This window comes from Echinops telfairi, unplaced genomic scaffold (genome assembly GCF_000313985.2).
Source record: "Echinops telfairi isolate 266 unplaced genomic scaffold, ASM31398v2 ScPeMD7_7469;HRSCAF=8507_0, whole genome shotgun sequence".
In the NCBI taxonomy this organism is placed as follows: domain Eukaryota; kingdom Metazoa; phylum Chordata; class Mammalia; order Afrosoricida; family Tenrecidae; genus Echinops; species Echinops telfairi.
The window spans coordinates 16,348,344-16,373,739 of record NW_022111372.1 but is presented as its reverse complement, the minus strand read 5'-3'; the positions used below and the strand labels follow the sequence as shown (position 1 = coordinate 16,373,739).

General features: G+C 36.4%; 1 protein-coding gene across 1 annotated transcript in view; it reads right to left on the bottom strand.

The window, feature by feature from the left end:
* Window positions 1–456: 456 nt before the first annotated feature.
* Window positions 457–25,396, bottom strand: part of LOC101639677 (growth/differentiation factor 9-like) — a 42,023-nt gene continuing 17,083 nt past the window's right edge. The window contains 3 exon segments of the mRNA XM_013007347.1: window positions 457–501; window positions 646–1,309; window positions 1,311–1,585. Of these exon segments, the coding sequence (XP_012862801.1) occupies window positions 457–501; window positions 646–1,309; window positions 1,311–1,585 (984 nt within the window).

Here is a 25,396-nt window from a genome sequence, read left to right as displayed (position 1 = left end):
TTTCTTTCTTTCTTTCTTTCTTTTTAAATGCCACAGACAGGAATGTATTCTTCCATTCAGTAAGAGTACCACATTCTGAAGTCTCTGGTAGAGCTGCAATTCTATACAAGAGATATGCTAATATGTTTATTTTTAAAACCTTACAACAAAAACAAGACTCATTTAAGAAGGAAAAAAAGTCACCCCCAAGGGGGTAGGGCAGGGTGTTTAAAGTTCTCCTTACTGACATTACACTTTCATTTGGGACTAAAAAGGCTCAGAGAAAGCAGATGAAGCCATCCTTTGACAATGCTGTTCCCTCACAGGTGCTACTCTCTGCAGCCTCCCCCCCCCGCCCCCCGACCACATCGCACTACATCCACCACAGATAAGACGCTCCAGGGGTCCTTGTGCAAAGCCACATAGGCACCCCATCTTTGCTCAGCTCAAAGTGGCTTCACTTTGGAGCAGCATGCGTTAGCAACAAGTGCACTTGGTGGCTAGGATGTCTTCATATTCTTTTTTTTTTTTAATCATTTTATTAGGGGCTCATACAACTCTTATCACAATCCATACACACATCAATTATGTAAAGTGCATTTGTACATTCATTGTCCTCATCATTCTCAAAACATTTTCTCTCCTCTTAAACCCTTCATATTCTTTATAGTCAAGCGAGCCATCAGGCTCAATCGTCAGCACGCTCACAGGGCTGTAGTTGGCAGGCACACACACCGGCCTGTGCACGGAGGAGTCCAGCTTCACGTGGATGATGTTCTGCACTAGGGTGTGCACCGGGGAGCCATAGCGATGCCCCACGGCCCAGGGACAGTCCCCCTTACAGAATTGGGGACTGCATAGGTGCGGGGCCACAATCCAGTTGTTCCACTTGAGCTGACTGAAGCTAAGTCGAAAGTCATGGAACTCATACTCATTTGGAGGAAACAGAAACTGTTTGAAGTATTCACTCAAATTTAGGGAAGCTGGAACCAGGGCCTCCTGCATTTTTGACCCGACAGTTCCCTGCCCTCTGCGGTGTCGGAGACAGGGGCAGGCAGCTGGGCCACACTCAGTAGCCTCTGTCCCCACGGGGCATACAGTCAGGTCTCTCTCCTGCTCAGGCCTCTGTGCAGGGCTCCTCTGAGAGTGGAGAGAAAAGCACCTGTGATAAGCCTGAGCACTCCCGTCATTCAGGTACAGCGGCACTGATGGGGGGACCAGAGGAGACGTGTTGAATGGACTGTCCTGTGACCGCAGCCTGCCTTCCTCACATACAAAGGCCACAGACATGCGGATGTTTCCCTCATTGGAGGCCACTAGAGGCTGAAGGAGTGATATTCATCTTGATCCATTTGGGCTTCTTTCTAAATTCAAACTGTGAGTTGAGGCTGGAACCCGGGGAGGTCTTGCTGGTCTCTCGGTTGCACACACAGTGAGCTGCAGCGGGCAGGGAGGCTGAGTGGTTGAAAGTGTACCGCAGGACCGACTTGAGTAAGTGTTCGAGAGCGGTGACCCTGTCCGTGTGAAACCACAGGTCCGCAGAGAGGATACCTGTCACCTGGTTCTCGGGAGTTGGCTTGTGCTGGGCACCGGACAGTCCCACAGCCTTTTAGTAATTAGAAATTCCTTTGGGAGTTAGAAGAAGTTCTTCACTCCCTACCTTCTCACGCATTCCAACAGTTTAGTATCACTCTCATTCAGCTTATCTAACCAAAGATGATTTATCTGGCCGGTGAGCTTGTAAGACAGACCTGAGCAAGTGATGCCCAGACTTTGTCCCTTCTGTTACTCTTGAGAAACACATGTCTGTAGCCTTTCCTTTACTTTCTATAGAGAGCCCTTTTTTGATGGTGAAATTGCACTGATCTGGATTTCAGTATATAGAAGCCCACTTCCATAAACCGCATTCTCCAAATTCAACTTTATTTATAATAAAAGGGATTATTGTTGTTCTCCATATAATGATCCATGCATTTATAATTTAATAAGAACAGAACCTGGGTTGTTAAGTGAAGTATGATTTATTGTAAACCCCCAAATATCAAATGGTAGCATTTTTTGGAGTTTCATTTAAACCTATGTTCACCAATATTTATAATAGGTTGTATTTTTACTGGTAGTGTAAAGATGCCGTTTATGGTATGCCATTTATTAAGTAATATTAATACATGTTCATCAGTTTCTAGAACATGCAGCTTCAATAACATGTTCATTAAAATTATATTATTAATTTGAATTACATATAAAAATGTATGCAGCATATTCTGAACATACACAAATGCCAAAAAGGAATTTTTTTTAAAAAATCAGCTTTAACATAACATCTTCTGAAACATATAATCATAAAGTTATCTGTTAGTTTAGATGCAGATAAAAGTTTCTACTCATTCAAAAGCTATAATGGAAACTGATTTTTAAAAACTTAATCTATAAATGCCAATGTATTGGATAATTTAAGAAACAAACCTTTAAAGCTGAAATAAAATAGCTGAAATATAAAGCTACAGATGCTACACAATTTATTTTTCCCTGTCAGTTAATATTATTTACTTGAAGGTCATATAACGGTTGTTTCTTAGTGCCATCTTTTGGGGGGTAATGTTATTGCAAAACTTCAAAATCTCATAGCTCTTGAAATTCAGTGTCTGCATCTCTTGTTAATTAAACTCTAGATTATTAAGTTGAAGCATTCATTTTTCACATTAATTTTTCAATGAGTGGGACTGCTTATTGAAGGAGGGCTCTACACATTTACAACCGCTTGTCTATCAGTCTGTTATACTATGTTGACCTGACCCAAGCATTGGTATTTTCCATTGCCTCATATGCATGTAAATTTGAAGATAAAGAAGGCTGAAGAACAATCAATGCAGTTGAATTATCTGATCCTGTTGGTATAGAATATTGAAAGTACCATGGACTACTAAAAGAATAAACAGATCTGTCTTGCATGAAGTATTGCCAGAATGCTCCTTAGAGGCAAAAATGGCAAGACTTCTTCTCAAGTAATTTGGACATTGCTTTAAATAGAATTTTAAAATGCTTTGTAAAACCGTACGACTTTCCCTCTGGACAGTAGCCTTATGAGGGGTAGGATGCTGCAAGTGAGTTTGCATGTTTTAAATTAATGACTATAAAACCAAAAGTAGCCTAAATGTTTTTGCTTCTAGGAAAATCAAACTCTGTCTCTATCCTTTCTGCACATTTTTTAATTTTGTTTTCATTCCAAATTGCCCTATATTATGTTATGATTTCTTTTACAAGTCCTATTGGATGTATCTTGAGTGCCAAAATGTGGAAGATTCATTCAAGAAGTCCAGCAAGGAGGCTGTGGTGACTGCACTGAGAATCACATTAGGACAGTGTGGAAGAGGCAGCTTCTCAGACACCCTCCAGGATTTCAAAGTTTAAACTAAGGTCACTGAGAATAAAGTCTGTGGACAGGTAGCTAGATTTGCAAAAAAGAAAAGAAAGAAAGAAAGAAAGAAAACAAATGCAAAATCAACTCAGAAAAATCTTTACCAGACATGCTGAAAATAAAGGTCCAGAATATTTGTAACCAAACAAGACTTGAGATATATTCTTAAGAGAAAGCCTATGTCTGCATCTTTAAGAAATTCGGTCAGTGGATTGATACAGTGGCTTCAACAATGGGATCAAACATAGGAACAATTGTGAGACTGGCAAAAACTGGGAAGTGGTTAATTCTGTTGTGCAGAAGGTCATCATGTCTGGAATCAACTCGACAGCACCTGCCAACATGACTGCAAAGCTGAGTTAGCACATGTTTGCCAATGAGAAGTGAGGGGTCCTGGGTGGACCAAAATGACTGTGGCCTTCTGCTTAGTCCTTCCTGGCAGGGAACTACACATACTAGCTCACCAGATGTAGAGGTTCCCTTTGGAAAAGTAGTCCAGTGTTTTCCTCCCAAACATGATCGTGCCGAGAAATGGTGTTTCTGAGAAAGAAGTAAAAGGTAAAAGCACTCAAAAAATCCAAACAAAACTCTCAGTACCATCAAGTAGATTCTGACTCAAAGTGGCCCTACAGGATGGGTAGAACTTCCCTTGTTGATTTCCAAGACTTTAATTCTTTTTTTTTTAATTAAAAGATCTTCTTATTGGTGGCTCTTACAGCCCTTGTAACAATCCAAACATGAATTGTATGAAGCGTATTTGTGTATATGTTGCCACCATTATTTTCTAAACATTTACTTTCTATTTGAGCTCTTAGGAGTAGAAAGCCCTGCCTTTCTCCCTTGAATTCGCTGGTGGTTTCAAACCACTCCCTTACGATTGGCAGCTTGTTAGTTATCATCCGGTTGGCTCTCACTCATGTACTGATGTACATGACTTATGTACAACAGAATGGAACTTTGTCTGCCTGATTCATTGTCATGACCTTTGTATGTATGAGTCTCTTTTTGCAGCTATTGCGTCCATTCATTTTGGTGACGGTGTCTCTGTTTTCCTTGGCCAGTATTTTCATGTACAGTCCTTTGAATAATCAACTATATAAATGAGTAAACTTTGTACAGGAGTACAAAATTGAATTATTTGTGGGCACTGAGTTTCTTTAAGTTTAGTATCAGTTTCCCTATGCAACGAAGCACGCGGTAAGATTGTTTCAAAAGCTGTGTGTTCTAGAACTCCATGTTGCCAACTTCCTGTGTTTGTACAATGATGAACATTAAAGCTAATCAAAGATGTGCTACACATTTTATTCTATTGACTTAAGAAATACTCTGTTTGAAATTAATCATAAATGATACAAACATAAGAAAAACTTTCTCAAATTTTCTAAGCCTTCTTAGATAAAATTCCATACACTATTGATCTTTTAAAAATATACACACATTCAAACCATGCCAATAAATGTTTTTGCTCATTTATTTTTTTAACTTGATAATTTATCCATAAACAATTGCTTCCACTAGTACAGTGGAAATACAGCATCTGTAATAAAGTATTTTAAAATTTTGTTTATAAAGTACTGCCAATAACAATGTGTTGTTTACACCTAAATAGAAACCTTATTGAGTGCTTAAACACCCGCATTAACTTAACTTCATAGTACATTAGAGAATGACAATATGTTTGGTTGCTCATTTTTCACAAATTGGGAAATGAAGCCTGAAAAATTAATTGATTTAAGTTCATGGAAAATTGACTTGCTTATTACAGTCTAAAAAAAAATCACTCTAAATTTTAAGATAGATTGTTTTTGCACTTTATACGTTTATGTATTTCAACAGTTATCTGAAGTGTTCATTTGATCACATGGAAATTGTATGTAACAGAAGATTTAACTGATACTTAAGAGCTTTCATCCTAAATACCAACCTCATGTAATAAAACGTTTTCCAGAAAAAAATATTCTACAGTGCTCAAATAAAACATATTTAAACTATAGTATTTTACTACCTTTGATCTTATTCAATATCAGCTATTTTCTAGAAACAGAGCTTTAAAATATTAATTCAAAACTAAAAGTACAATATTGATTATCTATATAAGTTTGCATGGTTGATTTTAAAGAGTGGGCCTTACCCAATCATGCCATGATATTTTCTATCACCTCATAAAATGTGAAAGTTTGATACTGAATAATAAAGATGGAAGAAGGATCAATGCATATGAATTATGGTGCTAATGAGGAATATTGAAAGTGCTGTGGACCACCAAAAGAACAAACAACTCCGTGTTGGTAAAGATGCCATCAGAATGCTCCTTAGGAGGGAGCATCGTGAGACTTTGTTTCATGGACTTTGGACAAGTTATCAGGAGGGAGAAGAACATCATACTGATAGTGTACAGCGGAAGAGGAATGAAAACAGAAGCGAGGGATTGACACAGTGGCTGAAACAATAGGCTGAAAAATAGCAACAATTGTGGAGATGGTGCAGGACAGGCCACGTTTCCTTCTGTTGTACCCAGGTGACTGTGAATGGGAACCGAGTAGACAGCATCTACTGATAACAACACAATTTTAAAAAATCTACCTAAAAATTTCACCAACTGATTTGTCATATTGTGGTAACATGTATGTTGCTGGGTTATTGTGCTATTTGTATTTCAAATACTAACAGGGTGACTCATGGTAGAAATTGTTCAGACTAAGAGTCTATGAAGAAAGACTTGGTGATCTGCTACCAAATATTAGCCAATGGACCCCATCTGAGGAGCAAGAGAACACTGTCTGACTTACTTGCATCGGGCACATCATCAAGTAAGATCAATTGCTAAGGACCTTGTTTGGTGAAGTAGAGTCAGCAAACAGAAGAAAGACTCCAGTGAGCTAGATTGACACAATAGCCAAAGCATCCTGGAGAGTGTGAAGATGACACAGGACCAAGTAATGTAAGATTATTGTGAGTCAGAGCAATTGGAGAGCAGCTATCTGTATCTGCCAGATTATAATGCAATTTCATATTGTAAGTACACATTTTGCTTGAACACTGTGGCAGCATACATAATTTCATATCAACTTGAAGCTATATAGAACTGTAGAGGTGGAATTTAACCTGTCATTCAGGTCACAGCCTAAAGATGCCTCCTTGTGGGCATGGCCTTCTCATAAGGAGAATCCTGGGAACCTCCCCCCACTCTCTCTGCCTTCCTCTTCCTGCTGGTGGACCCTGGTGGCTGCCATCCTTGTGAGTCGGCCACCACCATTAGCTCCACACGACTTTGTACACCCTGGCCTGTGATCTTTCTGCATTCTTCATCGTTGCACGTGGTTGCATGAGTCTGAAAAGGGGCTCAGAGACTAGTATCAAACTTACGGACTTGATCTAGACTGGGCTGGGATGTTTGCTTGGTATGCAATTACTTCTTGGTATATAATTACTTCTTGAATTACTTCTTGATATAAAGCTCTCTCATACACATATATGAGTGTCACTGAATTTATTTCTCCAGTCAACTCTGGGCTAACACAAACACTTAAGATGCATATTAATTAAAATGAATAAAAGTTTAACTTAAAAGTAAAGTATCTTGTTCTTAAATGAAGTTTTCCATGTTAGTTTTATATTTTCAGAAAAGTTCCCCACAAAATGCAGTTTCTATATACCAATATTCTTCATTCAACTTCCTTTAAAGGTAACATGTTATATAACCATGATACATGTTTTAATTAAGTTATGCACTTTGCTTAAATTTTACCAGTTATCCTGTTCATTATTTTTCTGTTCCAGTATTCAATTCAGGATATCACATTGCATTTAGTATAGAACATCTTATAATCACATTATTTTGGACATATAAAATAAGTATCAGTTATATAATAAACATCATTTAAATTATTTGTCTAATACAAGGATTTGGTATGAATATAAATCTACTTAGCATATTACTCAGAGTTTTATAAAGCCTGGGGAAATATATAAAATATATATACTAGAAGGATTCCTAGTATAATTACTATTTTTATTTTGCTTTTCGTGTACATTAACTTAAATTTAGTTTATTGTTTAAAAATACTTCATATGAAAATATTAGCACCCTACTTGGCTCATATCGAAACAATGATTGAAATAGTGTTTTTAAAATGTATGTTATATAAAGGGGAGCTGATATCAAGAAATTAAAGAAGGAAGAGAATGTTTGAAAACTGATTGTGGTAATAATTGCAAAATATTACTTGATGTGACAGAACTGTGAAATGATATGATGTCTGTATTAGGTCCCAATAAAATGGTTTTGAAAAAAACCATATATACATATAACATAGTATATATTTCTATTTCTATGAAATACTTTATTTGGGAAAAAAGACTACATAGTGATTGTACATGGAAACATCTGAAAAGCTGGTGAGAGGAAGAAAGAGAAAGAGTAAGAAAAGAGAAATTTTCAGACATACCAGGCTTTGTGTATGTCTGCTGATATATGAACTTAGAACTCCTTTTTAAAAGTTTTTTCTCCATTTTTGGAAATTAAATTTGGAACCCACTTATAGTCTTGCTAATGCATATCATAAAAATCAAAACCAAACCAAACTAGTTGTCATTAAGTTGATTCCTAACTAATATTGGCCTCATAAGGCATAGAACTGCCCAGTAGAGAATCCACCGCCATACATCTTTATGAAAGCTGATTATCACATCTTTCCTCCACACAGTAGTTGGCAGGTTTGAATTACAGACCTTTCCATTGACACTTGAATGGTTAACCATTGTACCACGAGGATTCCAACTAATATCATCAAAGGAATGCATGTGTTGTTGTCGGTAGTTGCGGTTGCCTCTGATTCATAGCAACCCCATGAACAACATAAAAAAATACTTCCCAATCCGGTGCCATTCTCACAATTGTGTTAGCCCCTTATTACAGCCATTGGGTCAACCCATCTTATCCGAGATCTTCCTCTTTTATTCAGACCCTCTACGTTGTCTCTCCTGATGACATAACCAAAGTACCTGATACTAAATCACACCATGCTCACTTCTAAGTACCCCATGCTGGTTGTACTTCCGAGACAAAGTTGTTTGTTCTTAGGGCACTCCATGGTACTTTCCATATTCTTTGCCAACACCTCAATTCAAATGCATCCATTCATCTGTGACCATCCTTATTCATTGGCAAACTTTCACATGCATATGAAGTGACAAAATACCTTAGTCAGGCATATCTTAGTCCTCAAAGTGACATCCTTGCTCTTCAGTGCTGTCCAACACTTTTAAGAAGTATTTTGCAGCAGATCTTCCCAATGTGATAAGTTGTTCGGTTTCTTGACCACTGTTTCCATGAGCACGAACTGTAGATCCAAGTAAAATGCAGTCCTTGATCATTTCAATGGTTTCTATGTTTATCAAGCTGGTGTATATTAGCCCAGTTGTGAAGATTTTTGTTTTCCTTATTTTGCATTGTTATCCATACTGAAGGCTATGTCATTTACATTTAACAGGTTGTTAATAAGCCTTCCTCTAATCCTGATGCAAACCGCATTCTTTTGCATAGAGTCCAGGTTCTCAGCTTATTTGCTCAGCACAGAGACAACTAAATATGGTAAAAGGATACAATCTGATGTATTCTTTTGCCTCTTTTTAAGCCACAGAATATTGCCTTGTTCTGTTGAAATGACTGTGGGTTTATATACAGGTTCCTCATGACACGATGAAGTGTTTGAAATGCCTATTCTTCACAATGTTATCCATAGTTAGTTAGGTCCAAACACTAGGATGCCCTTGCATAGTCAATATATTTCAAGTAAACAGCCTTCTGGTATTCTTCGTATTCAGCCAAAATTCATCTGACATCAGCAATGATAGCCCTCTTCCCGTGTTGTCTTCTGTTCCCTATCAATGCATTGATGTTACTGGTTTTTACTTACCTTCGTCAATATTTTACTTATATATAACATTAATGCTCTTGTACTCCAAAAATTGTTGGATGATCTTCAGCATAACTTTACTTGTGTGTGATATCAATAATATATTTCTATAATTTGAGCATTCTGTTAGGCACTTGTAATAGGAATGGGTGCAAATATGGATCTCTTCCAGTCAGTTGTCCAGTAGCTGTCTTCCAATTTTCCTGGCATAGATGAGTGTTTCCAATGCTTCATCAGCTTCTTGTAACATTTCAGTTGATATTACACCAATTCCTGGAACCTTGGTTAATCCTTGGTTTTTGGTTAATCCCTTCAGTGCAGGTGGAACTTCTTCCTTCAATGCCATTGGTTCTTGCTCATATGGTGGGATGTCAAGTAGTTCAGTGGTCACTTTAAGTTCAGGGACCCTGTACGCTTCCCATCTTCTTATGGTGCTTCTTGTATCATTCAATATCTTGCCCATAAAATCTTTTAATATTGTCATTCAAGGCTTGACTTTTTCATGAGTTCTTTCAGGTGAAGATAAACTGAGTGTGTTTTTCCTTCTGGGGTTTCTAGCTCTAGGTCATTGCACACTTCCTTTTCATATTTTACTTTGTCTTCTTGAGCTGCCCTTTGATGTTCCGTTTAGCTTTTTGACTTCATCACGATTAAGCTACTTAATCATGTATATAGCTACTCTATGATTAGATAACTACTTAGCTACTCTATGATTAAGAGCAAGTTTCAGTTTTTACTGACTCTTCCTTTGATATTTTCTTTCTTTTCTGTTTTGTAAAGGGCTCTTTGCTGTCTTCATATATATTGTCCTTGATGTCTTCCCAAAGCTCATCTAGTCTTCTGTCATTCATGTTCAAAGCAGCAAATCTGCTATTGAGATGTTCTCCAAATTTTGGTGGCATATACTCAAGGTCATATTTTGCTCTAGAGACATGCTTTAAGTTTCTTCAACTTCAACTTTAACTCACATATAAGCAATTGATGGTCTGTTCCACAGTGGGTTCCTGGTCTGGTGTGAGCTGCTGATGTTGTGCTTCCTCATTGCTTCCTCCCACAGATTTTGTCTCCTGAGTTTCCTTTAGCTTTTCATTTGTCATTTTGGTTTCTGTGTATTCTCTCTGGATAAGTTCACATGCAAAGTTGAAAACTGTGCTGTTGAAAAAGGAATTTGAGATGATGAAGCCATTTATATTGCAAAATTCTATCGTGTGGCTTACAGTTTCATTTATAGCATCAACGACATGTTTTCTGATTACTTTTCTTTCATCCTTGTTTCTAGATTTTGCATTTTAACAGCCAATAATTATCAAAGCATCTTTATTGCATGTTTAATCAATTCCAGACCAAAAACATTAGGAGAATTATTCCATTTCTGTATCACCAGCCTTAGTGATTGGCACATAAAGTTGAATAATAGTTTTACTGACTGGATTTCCCTGTATATGGATAGACATTATACTATCACAGATGGCATTGTATGGGAAGATAGGTCTTAGTGTATCTTTTTTTATGATGAATCCCTATTCTTGACTCCGTCATTCACAGCATAGTAAATCATATAATTTTCTGATTTAAAATCCCAGTACCAGTTTACTTCAGCTCGATCTTTATATGTTTCATTACATTTTTCAGATTCCAGTTTTCCTAGATTTACTGTTAATACATATAAATTTCCAATTATTAATTGACACTTGCTGCTATTCATTCTCAGTTTGAGTTGTGCTCCATCAACAAGTAAAGGTCTTGAAGGTTTTATTTCCTCAGGCTTTACTCCACCCACATCATTATGATCAACTCTCCTTTGAGAAGGCAGCTAATCTTCCATCACGTGCCTTCCAAACTGAAGGACTCATTTCGGTCACTATCTCTAATAATGACACTAATTCATGAGGTTCCCTATATCTGACAATGTTTTGATGCAATATTTAAGGTTTACAGTGACTAATTCTCTGAAGTAGACAGTTTATGTCTTCTGTATAGTCTTTCCTTAATCTAGAAGCTCTGTCGAAACTTGTTCCCCATGAATGATCCTGCTAGTATTTGAAACACTAGGGACATAACTTTCAGCATCACAGCAACACACAAGCCACCACAATCCAACCATCTGACAGATAAGTGATGGACAGAGGGCCAGGCATCCCAGAATCAAGGAGAGCTACTGAAGAGCAGTTATTCTACAGGAGTGCACTGAACATATCTTTCAAATGAAAAGCTAAAGGAAACTCAGGAGACCAAAGAATAGTGTAAATGTGATTGAAGAACTGATGTAGGACATGGTCTTAAAGGCATGGGATCATTACTCTAGAAAAAGAAAGCTAACATCAATATTCTATTTTAAATTTGGATACTACCCATTAGATGTGATCACTACATCTTCTAAGCTCAAAACAAATGGAAGTAATTGCAACAACAACAACAAGATATGTGTGAGATAAAAAAGGAAAAGTCTTTCTGATTGTTAAAGATATTAGACTGACAAAAGTTCAGCAACATTTTTGTTTCCAGTAAACAAGGAAAAAATACCATTTTCAAATGCATACTTATCACTTGATGGTTTTCTTTTGATTATTACTATATATGTTTGCATCTGTTAACAATATATCTACTTCTGCATGTTTCTCAACTTTACATAAATGGAATGAATTCTCAAATATTCTATAGTATATTGTTTTCAAAATTATGTCTCTATAATTATTCCATGTCTGATTTTTTTAACTACATTATTTTCTTATACCACAATTTATTGCATCTCATATTTCCCTTGTTTCGACCCTATAATTAACCACTTCTAGAAGGCATTCTAACTTCTTTTATTAGAGAATGATGTTATAAAATCAGGATCTTAGTTTTGAATGTGCTTATTGTTACTTGTTATTGTTTTAAAACTTTCTTATCCAACAAAATGTAGAAATATGTATATGAATACTAATCCTTTAATATGTATGCTTTATGTATATCCCTGTATCTATTTTCCTGTGTATATATGTATTTATATACATATATTGGTATATATAAATGAATGTTATATGCATATTTCTATTAATCTATATATTCCTGCATATATTTATATATGTGATGTAAAAACTACTAATTCTAGTTTTTTCCCCCCAAATCATTTTATTAGAAACCAATCCAGGTATTATACCATTCCATAGTTCAATAATATCAAGCAGTGTTTAACAGTCATTACCTCATCAGTTTCAAAAGATTTTCTTCCTTCTTGAACTCTGTGATATCAGCTTCACCTTTCTCCGCCCCCCCTCCCCCCGCCCCAGGAACCCTTATTCTAGTTGCTCTCTCTGTAGATCCACTTACCTTCGGGTCCACATATTGAGAAGCATAGAAAAACACACAACAGAGATTCAACAAGTGAATAATTTGCCATTGTCACCAACAATGACAAAATGCAACAAAACAGAAAATATGATAAACCAGATCAAGCACAAAATATATCAAAAGGGAGATCAATGACACAATTTTAACCATTTGAGTCAGATTTTATCATTTAATTACTCTAGACTCATTTCCAATATTCTCTGTTCGATAACTAGGTTATTCTCATCCCTCAGTTGTGGTTAGTTTAGCACCACATGGTAGCTATGCTGGCTTATTTAGGGAAGTAAAACCAGTGATAATGTGTAACTATACAGAAAGAAATTCGTATCAAAAAATGGCTCACACAGTTGTAGATGTGGGTAAATCTAGTCCATTTCAAGTCCATGGGTCAGATGTTAAACTTGAGGCTTCTCCTGACTCATGTAGTTGCAATGACTGATGGAGCAGGAAGATGAAACAGGAATACCACAGGGAGTTGGTTGCAAAATTGAATGAATTCAGCGTCGGAGGTCCACTGATGGGAAGGCGAGTCAATATGTCAGGAGGTCAATGAACCAGATGCAGGGTCCAGATTCAGCTGAAGTCACAAGCTTTCCACAGAGTCTGCTTAAAAAGGAAAATATTACACACCTTTCTTCCGCGTGCATCAAGGCTGCAACCTGATCAAAGGGACAGCATTCCACCACAACTATTGATTGCTCACGGGGTTGATTACATCATGTTAGATCCTATCATGGAGATGATATGCTGTGTTAGAGCACATCATGAGAGATTATAGCCAAATTATTCAGCACCAGGGCCAGTCAAGTTGACACAAAACCTAACTATCATAGTAGCCTTCCTCCTTTAACTATTTGTAACATTTTGTCTCAGACAATGAGAAATAAACTTTGCTCCATTTTCGGAAACATGTCTGCATTTGATTTATTTCTTCAACAATCATATACATATGCAGTAGCGCACAGCTTCTTAATCCATTCCACTAAGAGGAAGAAATGGACTAACTATGGAGTAGTGTTTTCAGAGTGCTCTTCTTGTATTGGGCATTAAATTACTGACTCGGTCTTTGTGTTGTACATTACTACAAGTTTTGAAAATTACAAAGTCATATACCCCATGCCAGCAAGTTCATTCTGACTCAAAGTGATCAATAGGGCAGTAAAAGTGCTCCTTGGGGTCCTCAAGGCTGAAAATCTTTATGGGAGTAAAAAGCCTCTTCTTTCTCCGGCAGAGTGGCTGTTGGGATTGAATAACCCACCTTTCGGTTAACAGCCGAAGTATCCACCACTCCAAGCACGATGCCACACTGTTTCATCCTCTCCTAATTTCCCTCCTGCTGCCTCTTGATTATCAGCATCTGTCCTCACTTGACAGATATACCTTCCATCTCTATGAGTTTTACTTTTCCTTAATGTCTTGCAAAACACTCTTTTTTACAACCTTTTAAGTTTGTCTTATTTCATTTAAAAAAATGAATTTTCAGATCAAGCTGTATTATTGCATAGATCAACAATTTGTATTTGTTTTGTTTTTTAATATTGCTAAATTGGATTCCATTGCATGAGGGTACCACTAGTTTTTTTTTTTAATCTATTCCCTGTTTATAAAACTTTTGGATTGTTCCTGGTTTGGGGATGATTATGAAAAAGTAGCTACAAACATTGTGAGAAAGATTCTGTCGTAATATATTTTGCAGCGCCATATGATATATGTATGTCGAACTTTGAAAGAACAAAATAGGGTTCACAAATATTCACTCATAGGTGTTCATTTAAATTATGATCATGGAATGTGGAAAGAATAGTCTGCTGAGATGGACTACAGATGACCATGAATTAATTAACAGTGCATTATCCAGATGCGGGTAATTTTTCCCATTTCCCAGACAACGTTTCAATCTGTCTAACTCAATGGTGTCTAACAGCAGCAAATAAAACAAGAGGAAGTGAAAGGATGCCAGTGCTGAACCTAACTTTAAGTAGACTGGCAGCTTCACTGTGGTCTCTTGAAACCATGAACTCTGCCTGGAAGTCATCGTTCTGTGAAAATCCCATATCACACAAAGGACGAGACACCAGGTAGAGAAAGAAAGAGATGCAACTACAAGATGAAGCCGATGGTATTCTAAGGAAAAGCATTTTTCTTCCTCTTTAAAGCAGCGTGTAAGAGATTCTGTAAGAGTCTCCAAAAAGGCTGCTCAATTGAATACAATAAAAAAATTTTAAAAAAAGGATTTACACCAGCACTAAGCTGCAGTTCTATGTAAATTCAATTAACATATGGCTTGACTTCTCTCAGGAAGGACCTGTGGAATGTTCACTGTAGGTTCCAGAAAGATTTACCAGCACTTCCGTCACAGCTCTCTCATTTCCTTGCTGACCCAGTAAGGGTCAGGACCTGGCATGGAAGCTATTGGGGGTTCATTCTTCCAAACTCCAATTCTTTACTCCTCCATAAGCAGATCACTATCAAAAGCTCTGCTTGCTTCTCTTTGACCCAAGAAAAACTCCGTGCCTGTGTTATATCTCATTCCTAGTCCATGCCCAGCCTCAGCAACTCCCTCAGGTTGGAAAGTTTCCACTTATCTCTTCCTTCTCCTATCGATTTTACTTTTCTTTATCTCAAAAAAAGTCCTCTACTTTAAACTCTTTCCATCAATAATTTTCTAATGTGTTTCTAATCTATATTATTTTTACTTTTTTATCTAGAGTTTCTAGCTAATATGATAGAAGCAGTGATTCGCTGCTACCTCCTAAGACCTCTGAAACACACCTCTTCATATTAACTCTTGTTACAAGATTTCCGTTTGGTTTTGTTTTACAGGAGTGCTACGTGGCTTGTTTCTCTCCCATATGAATTTTACAGTTTATCAAACCAGCAAGAGAAATTGTTGATAGTTTTAGCTTAGTAACATTGGATTTATAGATAACTTTAAGTGTAAATTACTTTCTCTAGAATCTAGAGGTTCTATGTATCTTCCAATCTATGAATGGGGCTAAAAAAAATCATGGGAAAATGGAAATAAAAAGGATGGGGTTTTTCCATGTACTTGTGGAAGCCACCTATTATATTGTAATTCTCCATTTATTTTGGTTTCCTTAATGGTTTTCAATAAAATTGTATAGGTACAAAAGACTTTTAGATTCTGTATCATATTTTTAGATCCCTTATCCTATTTCTTGATATATATTCATTTCCAATAAATTTTAAATGGCAGGTTATATCTGATTTCACTGCTAATGGGGTATAGGAACACAAGTGAGTTTTGTGTGTTCATCTTGTATTAAAAATGTTGTGCTTTCTTATTAAGTCTGTGAATATAAATTATTTTGGAATTCTCTAATGACAATCTTAAAGTGGAAACTGAAATTGCCCTTAATTAATTAGGGAAATTGCCCTTAATTAATATACTTCCAGCATTTCTCAAGTATAATGTTTGCCATAACATTTGTTTAGGAACCCTTCAGGAAGTCACAAACGTTGTCTATCATTCTTAGTTTTGGAAGAATTTTAGCTGATAATTTTTGTGAACCCTTCTAATACAATTGTTATTTTTTTCTCCTTCAAACTGTTCATGTGGTGAATGATAGTTATTAACTATTTTTATATGCTTTGGGATTATTTGTTGCCATGCTTTCTGGCAAACATATACGTGTATCTGAGATGATGTTCATTCTGCCTAAAATATAAATTTTAGGTTTTCTTCAGTGAGTGTCTATTGTGGACGAGGTCTTTGGTTTCCTTTGAAAATGTCTGTTTGCTATTATTGTTGTTTTTATTCTATTATATAATGCTTCCTTGACAGCTACTTTGTCAAAGGATATTAAATACATCATTCTTTTTTTAAGCATTTATTGCTGTTGAAAAATCATCTCTTAATAGTTATCATTCCTCAAAATGTAATTCTGTATGCAGCTGGCTGCTTTTAAACCTTTTAAAAAAATCATATTTGGTCATATGAAATTTCACTGTTATGTCAAAGCATTGATTTATTTTAAGTTTCTTCTATCTGAATCTTGTTTTCTTTATTTCCCACTCTACTTATTCGCCCAAATTCTGGGAATTCTCTCTTCAGTTCAGTAATTTGCTCTTCATCTTTGTCTAGTAATCTGTTAAGATGTATTTATTAAGTTTCTAATGCTTAGATCTTTACATAGATACTCACCTTTGGTTCATTTTCAAATCATTATTTTATACTTTGCCTCTGATCACTATAATAACGAATGGATTTGCAGATTTAAGTCCATGGTTTGTTTCTTTTTCTGCTAGATCTCACTCAATATGGCTTCCTTATTTTGTTTTGCTTTGTTTCATTTTGCCCTCCTTTGCTCTTGTTTTTACTGTGAGGTTTTATTTCTCTAGACATTAGTTGAGCCCTTCGCTGTGGTAGTTTTCACGAGAGAGGGCTTGTGTCTGGTTCTGCCAGATTCCTTGTGGGCTTTACTAACCAGGGACCACTTTACAATGAATACTGAGAGCTTACACAAAGAGTACTGAGACCACCCAGGAAGTGTGAATTCAGTCTGGGAAACTAAGATCAGATGACTTGTGGTTACAAAGTCTGAAGGAAACGTTTTTGTTTTGTTTTTACCCTCCATAAAATATTAAAGTTCCAGACAGACTATTTTCCTTGTATTCTTTTGAGACGTGGCTAGGTACAGGGATGAAGATCCCTTGGGAGCACCCATCATGTGTCCTGTGTCTTGTGCTCTCAAATCAGATGTTCATCCCCTGCACTCACTTCCAATCCATCCCTGAAAACAAGGTTTATTCACACAGCAAATCCCCTCATTCAACAATTCCCCCCTCAGGGGAAATTGGCTTCTGAGCTTGGCCTCCTGCTGTCCTAGAATTCTCTTCCTCTTCCTGTTTCCCCTCTGAGAATTCCTTGTTTTCTTGTCAGTTCGCACACACATTCATGAAGATTTTATTTCGAATATCAACCCCTCCCAAAAAGATGTCTCAGTTATTTTCAGCAGAATGTTAAGGTAATGTAGCTCATCAAATTCCCTGAAGCATAAAAGCAAATCTACTAACTTTGAAATCCTATATTATAAAAATAAATGCCAAATCCCTATTAAATGCTTATATAAAAATTCTCAACTACCAAAGGTAATAACTTAATGATTGTCGTTTTATGAAACTTTAAAAAGGTTGTTTGTAATTGCTTAATCATAAAAAAATTAATTTTAAGAATTATGTGAGTTTTTAAAATTCCATCATTGGCAACTATTGCTCCCATATTTTCTTTCATTTCAATTGAGTTGAAGTAAATAGTTGTTACTTGAATGTCTATGAATTTAACTAAAAAGTTTTCAGGGCATAAGACATAGCCCCAACCCTGGAATAGTTAACACTCCTGTGGGAAAATTACATAGTCCAATGCTATGGACTTTAATTTTGACTCAGAACAACCCTAAGAGGGTTTTAGAGGCTTTAAATCTTATGTGAACAGACAGCCTCTTCTTCCTCCCACAGAGAACCTGGTGGGTTCGAGCCCCTGAACTTGTGTTTAGCCATCTAGCTTCTTCTTCTCCAACAGCACCACCAGAGAAGTGAGAAAATAATGAGTGAAATTTGACATCTATGAAAGATATATGTATATGTAACCAAAATAGAAGAAAGTTGTTATTATCTCAGTCTATTATCTGATGGGAGGGAGGAACTGGCATCAGTTTCTTTCCAGGCGCACAAAGGAGGAAAGGGTGCTCTGTATTGATGAAGGGGAAAAAAGTGCAGAGATATAAAAGAACATTATGTGCACAGGCCAAACTATGTATTGTTGTTAGGAGCCATTGGATACGTTTCAATTCATATCCTCCGAGGTGCAGCAGAATGAAACACATCTGAGCCTGCACACACTTGCTGTTGGGGCCCATTGTCCCAGCTGCCATAAGGAGGAGGCTCGAACTTTCAAGTCTCTCCACGCTTCGGGTCTTGTCCCGCTTGTAAGAAAGATGTCAGGAGGGACAAAATGCAGAGCATTAAAAAAAATGTTTGAACAGAAAGAGTAATTTAGTTAAGGTAATACTTTGTGGAAGAAGAGTCGAAGGGCCCTTAGTGAGTCTAAAAGGCCTGGCTGATGGTCTACCGCACACCATCGACTGGCTTTCCCAACGGTCTTCTGCTATTGACGGGTCCTCTGTAGTGAACCTCCTCTTTCCAGGTACGTGCATCATCCACCCCAGACTTCACACCCTGCCCTTAGCTCAGATTCCAAACTCAAGAGTCTGTTCGCTCATTGGGGGGGGGGGGGGGCGCAATGTAAACACCCTGACTTTCTTCCCCTGGCCATTTCATTATCCCATTGCCTGTAGTCTCTTTAATTGATGAAGAAAGGTGTCTTAAAGGAGCCTCCACCTCTCCTTTCTCTTACAATTGCTGTCAGACTCCTCCCACTCTCACCTCTTTTCCCCCTTGCCAGCCTCTGGCTAGTTAACATCCCTCCCAACCTCCCACACCACCCTGCCAAGTGATACCATGCACATTATTTTGGAAGTTGAGGGATCATCCTTCGGTAATTACTTCTTGCTGAACAGGGACCTAGAGCTGAGCTGACTTGGATGCCACTACTTCCATTCCTCTCTGGGCAAGGACTTAGGGGGAGGCATCTGCACGGACTGTGGTAGCAGTCTGATCTAAGGGATTTGAACTCAGTGGTGGACTCACCAGGTTCACCCTGGTTGGTGGAAACTATACCTAATATTTTGTTGAATTCAGTGAAACGATTGTTAAAATGGCACTGTAATCAGGGGTTTCTCTAGGGTGGGCTGCTGGGCAGCAGCCTAATGTAGAAATTACAAATTTATATGCCTTACCCTTTTTAAATGTTCATCTACACACCAGCATATTCTAAGCACCTGTAATAATCTTCATTCTGTCCATAGGTATAAAAAATTAGTTATAACTGTGCTTATAATATCCATTCATTGGTTTCATAAAACTCATTTTACTTTTTCTGAAATGTTACATTTTCATTCCCTATGTTTGTTACTTCAGGAAACAAACATAAAAGGTAAAGAGAAAAGGTATGAAGCAACCAAAGGGTGGAGATGTTATCATTCGTTTAAGCTTTGTGCTTTGCCCCTAATTCCCGTGAGCTAAAAACAGTATAATAACAACTGCTGCAAGATTATCCTTAGTGGAAAGGGGTTTTTAAAAGATGAACATAATATGTTCAGAGAACACACAATGACTATTGTCTAATTGGCCTACTTATAAAGGAATGGGATCCTATTCCTACAATGAAAGGATGGCCAAGGAGAAATCACACAGCTGTTGGTGCTCAGATAAAAGCAGAGAATATTGCAAGTGAGGATAGCAATCAAGGAGCAATATGGAAATATCTTTAACAGTTTTATTGTTTTTGCCAGGTATTATTTTTTTGCATTAAATTTTAAAATGCTTATAATCTAGTTTTGTGTACCTCTTTTATTGTTCTTATTTAATTATAAAATATATGAAATAATAAACTACCTTTAGTATATCTTTTTTATACTTAAAATGGTCCTTAGGATGGCAAACTAGTTGTTAAATTATTGGAATCCTACCACTGGTTGAGTGGTGGGCGGGACCAGGTTGGCTGCATGATCATCTGTAAACTCAGTTTCTACCCTGGAAGGGACTAAAGGAACAAGAACATTAAAAACACAAGATCTAACAAGAAAGTAAGAGAGCAATATAGGACAAGGGGCATAGGAAAGGTAGTAAACAGGAGCTCCAAGACCAGACATCTGACCTGGGGTCCATCCATGTACAGCTTGGGCCTGCTGTTCTTTTGCTTCATCCAGGAACTGACAAATATGTTCTTGAACGTGACCCATGTGGTTAACCAGAAATGGCATTTTTCTTCGAGCGTGGCACAAATTCCATTTTGGCCACTGGCAGCATGTCTAGACCCTGCCAATACTGGAGGGTCTGCTAAGGAATTGATCTGTGCTTGTATAGTAAATAATGAATAGCTGACCTTGATGTTGAGTTGTGCTAGTTTGAAAGGAAGGTTAATATATATATTGTCTGAAGAAAAACTCCAGTGGTTCCAACAGCAGTCCATGCCACATCTCCCAGAACACTGGTCTCTAATAGAAGGGAAAATCAGTGCCCCTGCTCTTCTGGACATTCTATAGATGGTGCTTAATTTTTGTTAAGGGAAGCATAATGTAATGGTATACCAAGAAAATTGATGCCATTTACTGCTTCATGTAACATATATGGGCATTCACATGTATGTAGATATATTCACCTATTGAATATACATGTTCTTTACATAGTCTTACAAGACTCATGATACATAATATTTAGTAAAGTTTCTATTCATTTAAAGACAAATAACATTTTTACCATAGCTTTAAATAGTATTCCAGCAGCATGTTTTGTACATAACACAGCATTCTATCATAAACTTCTATTTTCAGTTCCCTAAAATATCTTATATTTGAACATTTTGTTTCTTAATACAAACAAAAACACACAGCAATGAGATAGTTCTATACATGGTAAATATTTGATCATACAATTAAGTGTCTCCTTAAATTTTGAGGCTAATTGTGAAATAGTTTTAGATTAAGAGTTACAGAAATGTGGCAAAAAAAAGTGACATTTCCAAATTGACCATTAAGAAGGTAAATCCAATTTTACTGCCACAGAGTTCATGAAAATGCCCATTTTCCCTGATTCTACTCAATATAGGAATATCACTTTAGGATTTACTTTGAACTTATCTAATTATTAATGATTTTTAAAAAATTTTCTTAGCCAACAACTGTGTTTTTACTTTATTGAATTGCTTGTCATATTCTTGGAAGTTTTCAATATGACAGCAATGTTTTAATAATGATGGAAGTGAGTTCTGGATTCTAAGAATATTAACATTTTGTCATGCATGATTTATATTTATCCAAATTGTATTCAACTTAAATTATTTATGGTGTTTATTGACATAAGAAAATTTTATGATGTTTGATAAATTTACATTGGCTTTCTTTTTGGAAAATTTATTTTTCTTTATGGATAAGTAAGTATATTCTACCAAACATAAAACACATATGTATTGTTGATATCTGTTCTCATGCCATTGGCAAAAAAAAAACAAAACATTGACTACTATAAAAGAAAATCACATATATGAATATATAAACATAGGTGTATTTGTGTGTGTATGTATACACAACAAGGAAGCAGGTGGACTTTGGGTCTCTGCTTAAATCTTAGCTCAGTACAAGAACTGTTTGTTCTAATAATTTGTCTCTGTATGATACTAACCTTCCTGACATGATCTCTGAAGACAAAAAGGGTGCATAAGCAAATGTGGTGAAGAAAGCTGATGCTACCCAGCTATTAAAATATATAGCATCTGGAGTCTTAAAGACTTGAAGTCAAGCAAGTGGCCATCTACCAGGGAAACAATAAAGCCCACATGTAAGGAGCACACCAGCCTGTGTGATTATGAAGTGTTGAACAGGTATCAGAAGTTCAGAAACAAGCAATCAAACTGATGTGACGAGCATGGACAAAGTGGAAACCCAAAACCCACCTGTAAGGTAATTGGAGAGTACCTCACAGAAGGACCACATGGAAGGGATGTTAAGTCTAGGTTGCAGTATAACACTGATGAAACCTATAACTATCCTCTAGTTCTTTAATATTTCCTCCCCTTACTATTATGGTCCTTGTTTTACCTCATTAATCTTGCTAGACATCAGTACGACCATTTGTATAATTAAGATCATTTGATGCCTAAAAGTCAAGATAGATAACCCTTCAGAAACAGTAAAAGGAGTAATGATTCCCCAAGGATACTGGAAGATGGGCATGGAAGGTCAGTAGGGGGAGCTGATAGTAATGGTGACTGTATAATCTTACTCCAGGGGAATGAATAACAGACTTGTAGGTGAACGGATGTATTGGATGGTGTAAGACATGCCCAAAGTAATGTGAGACAAAGTCTCACCATCCTCCTCTAACCCTATAACTCCAAGCATGATGTTTTCATAACATTTAATTAAAATGTGTATATTAATATGTATATTGATAACTATGAAAGTAAAATATAAAAATAAAATTTTTTTTCCTGAAATTAAAAATTCAGGCATTATAGGGCTAAGGAGCATTCTGGTTGCACTCCTTCCAAGATTTATTTGTTTCTGGTAGTCAGTGGTACTTTAAATATTCTTGGCCAACACTATAATTCAAATGAATGAATTCTTCAGCGATCTTCATAATTCATTATCCAAATATTACATGTATATGAGGAAAATGAAAATACCATGATTGTGTCGGGCACAACTCACTTCTCAAGAGTAACATCCTTGCTCTTCAATACTTTAAACAGGCCTTGTCCATCAGATTTGTCTAATGCAATATGCTCTTTGATTTCTAGGCAGCTGGCTTCCATATCATTGTGGATCAAAGTTAAAAAAAAAGTTTTAAAAACAACAATGCTCTGTTTTATCATGATATTGGCTATTGGTCCAATTGTGAGGATTCGGACAATGAGTTGTAATCCATTCTTAAGGTGACAGCGTTTGATTTTCATCAGCAAATACTTTAATTACTCCACACCTTTAGCCATACTGGTTGTGTCATCTGCATGTGACTTGTTGTTATTAATCCTTTGCCTAATCATGCCCTTCTTCATATAATTATACTTCCTGAATTATTTGTTCTGCATACAGATAAAGTAAGCATGCTGAAAAGATACAACCCTGAAACATACCTTTCTTGATTTTAAAACACACAGTATCCTCTTGGTCTGTTGAAATAACTGCCTCTTGGTTTGTATACTGGTTTTACATGGGCACAAATGAAGTGTTCTAGATTCTCACTCTTCTCAATGTTTTTCATAGTTTCCCAGTGTTTTCCATACAAGATCGATGCCTTTGCATCCTCCACAGGACACAGCAAACATATTTCTCTTTTTCTCTGCTTTCAGCCAATACTCTTCTTAGATCAGCAATGAAATCCCTCCTGTCATGTCTTCTCCTGCATCCGTCTTGAACTTTTAGCAATTCTCTGTAAATATGCTGAATTATTTTGAGCAAGATTGTACTTGCATGTAATATTAATGCTATTGTTTGATAACTTCCAAAGTCTGTTGGATCGCCATTCTTTGTAACGGCCACAAATATGGGTCTCCTCCAGTCAGTTGGCCAGGTAGTTGTTTTCCATATTCTTGGCATCGAGGAGTGAGAACTTTCAGTGCTTCAACAGCTTGTTGAAATATTTTAATAGGTATTCCGTTAATTCCTGGAGCTTAATTTTTTTACTAATACCTTCAGTGTTGCTTGGACTTCTTCTGATGATATAATCAGTTCTTAATCATATGTTATCTCTTGAAATTGGTTGAACATTCACCAATTCTTTTTGGTACAGTATCTCCATATATTTTTTTCATCTTCTTTTCCTGATGCATCCATCATTCAATATTTTATACATGGAATACTTCTATATAGCAACTCAAGCATTGAATTTTGCATGAATTCTTTCAGCTTGAGATCTACTGAGCATGTTCTTCCTTTTTGTGTTTGCACATATCTTTATAATATTCTACATTTTCTCCTCAAGCTATCCTTTCCATTTTTCTCCTCAGTAGTTTTCATCATTTCTTCGATTTGTTTGCTAAATTTATGAAATTTTCATCATCTATGCCATTTGTTTGCATTCTTTCCATCTTTGTTCAGTGCTTCCTGCATCATTTAATGTTTTGCATATAGGGTCTTTCAAAATTGCAACTCTAGGCTTGAGTATTTTTTTTTAGTTCATTCTGATTAAGATATGATATATGTGTTATTTCCTTTTGGTTTTCTAATAATAGGTACTTGTACATTTAATTATAATATTTAACTGCATTCTCAAGCTGCCCTTTAAAATTTTCTGTTCAGCTATTTTGCTTTATCATTTCTTTCATTTGCCTTAGCTGCTCTGTGATTAAGAGCAAGTTTCAAAGTCTCTTCTGACACCCACTTTGACGTTTTCTTTCTTTCCTGTCTTTTTAATGACCTTTTGCTTTCTTCATGAATGATGTTCTTGATGTCCTCCACCAGCTCATCCGATCTTCTGTCATCAATGTCCAATGCATCAAATCTGTTCTGGAGATGTTCTTGAAATTCCTATGCAATATACTTCAAATAATATTTTGGCTCATGTGGACTTGTTTTCATTTTATCGATTTCAACCTTAACTTACATATGCACAACTGATGATTTGTTCTACAGTCCACGTCTGGACTGATTTTACCTACTGATATTGAGCTTCTCCATTGTATTTTCCCACATATATAGTCAATTTGATTTCTGTGTATTTCATCTGGAGAAATTCACTGTTATAATTTTCATGTGTTTTTGAAAAAGGCATTTGTTTTGAACAAGTTGTTAGTCTTGCAAAATTCTTTCATGCTACCAACAGCTCTATTTCTAACAAGACCATATTTACCAACTACTATTCCTTTCTCTTTGTTTCCAACTTTTGCCTTTCAATTGCCAATAATTAGCAATGCATCGTGATCACGTGTTTCATACATCTCAGACTGAAGGTGTTGGTAAAATTCTTCATGATTAGCTTTCCTGGTTGGTTCATAAATTTGACTAATAATTTTCTTGTATACAGATAGATATCCCATCAACAACAGCATTTCAATGTTGATGTGGAAATTGTATTTCAATATTGACCTGGAAATATCCTCTGGGGCACTGAATGTAGTTCTATTCTCCTTTGAAGTATAGTAAACCATATGATTTTCTGATTCAAA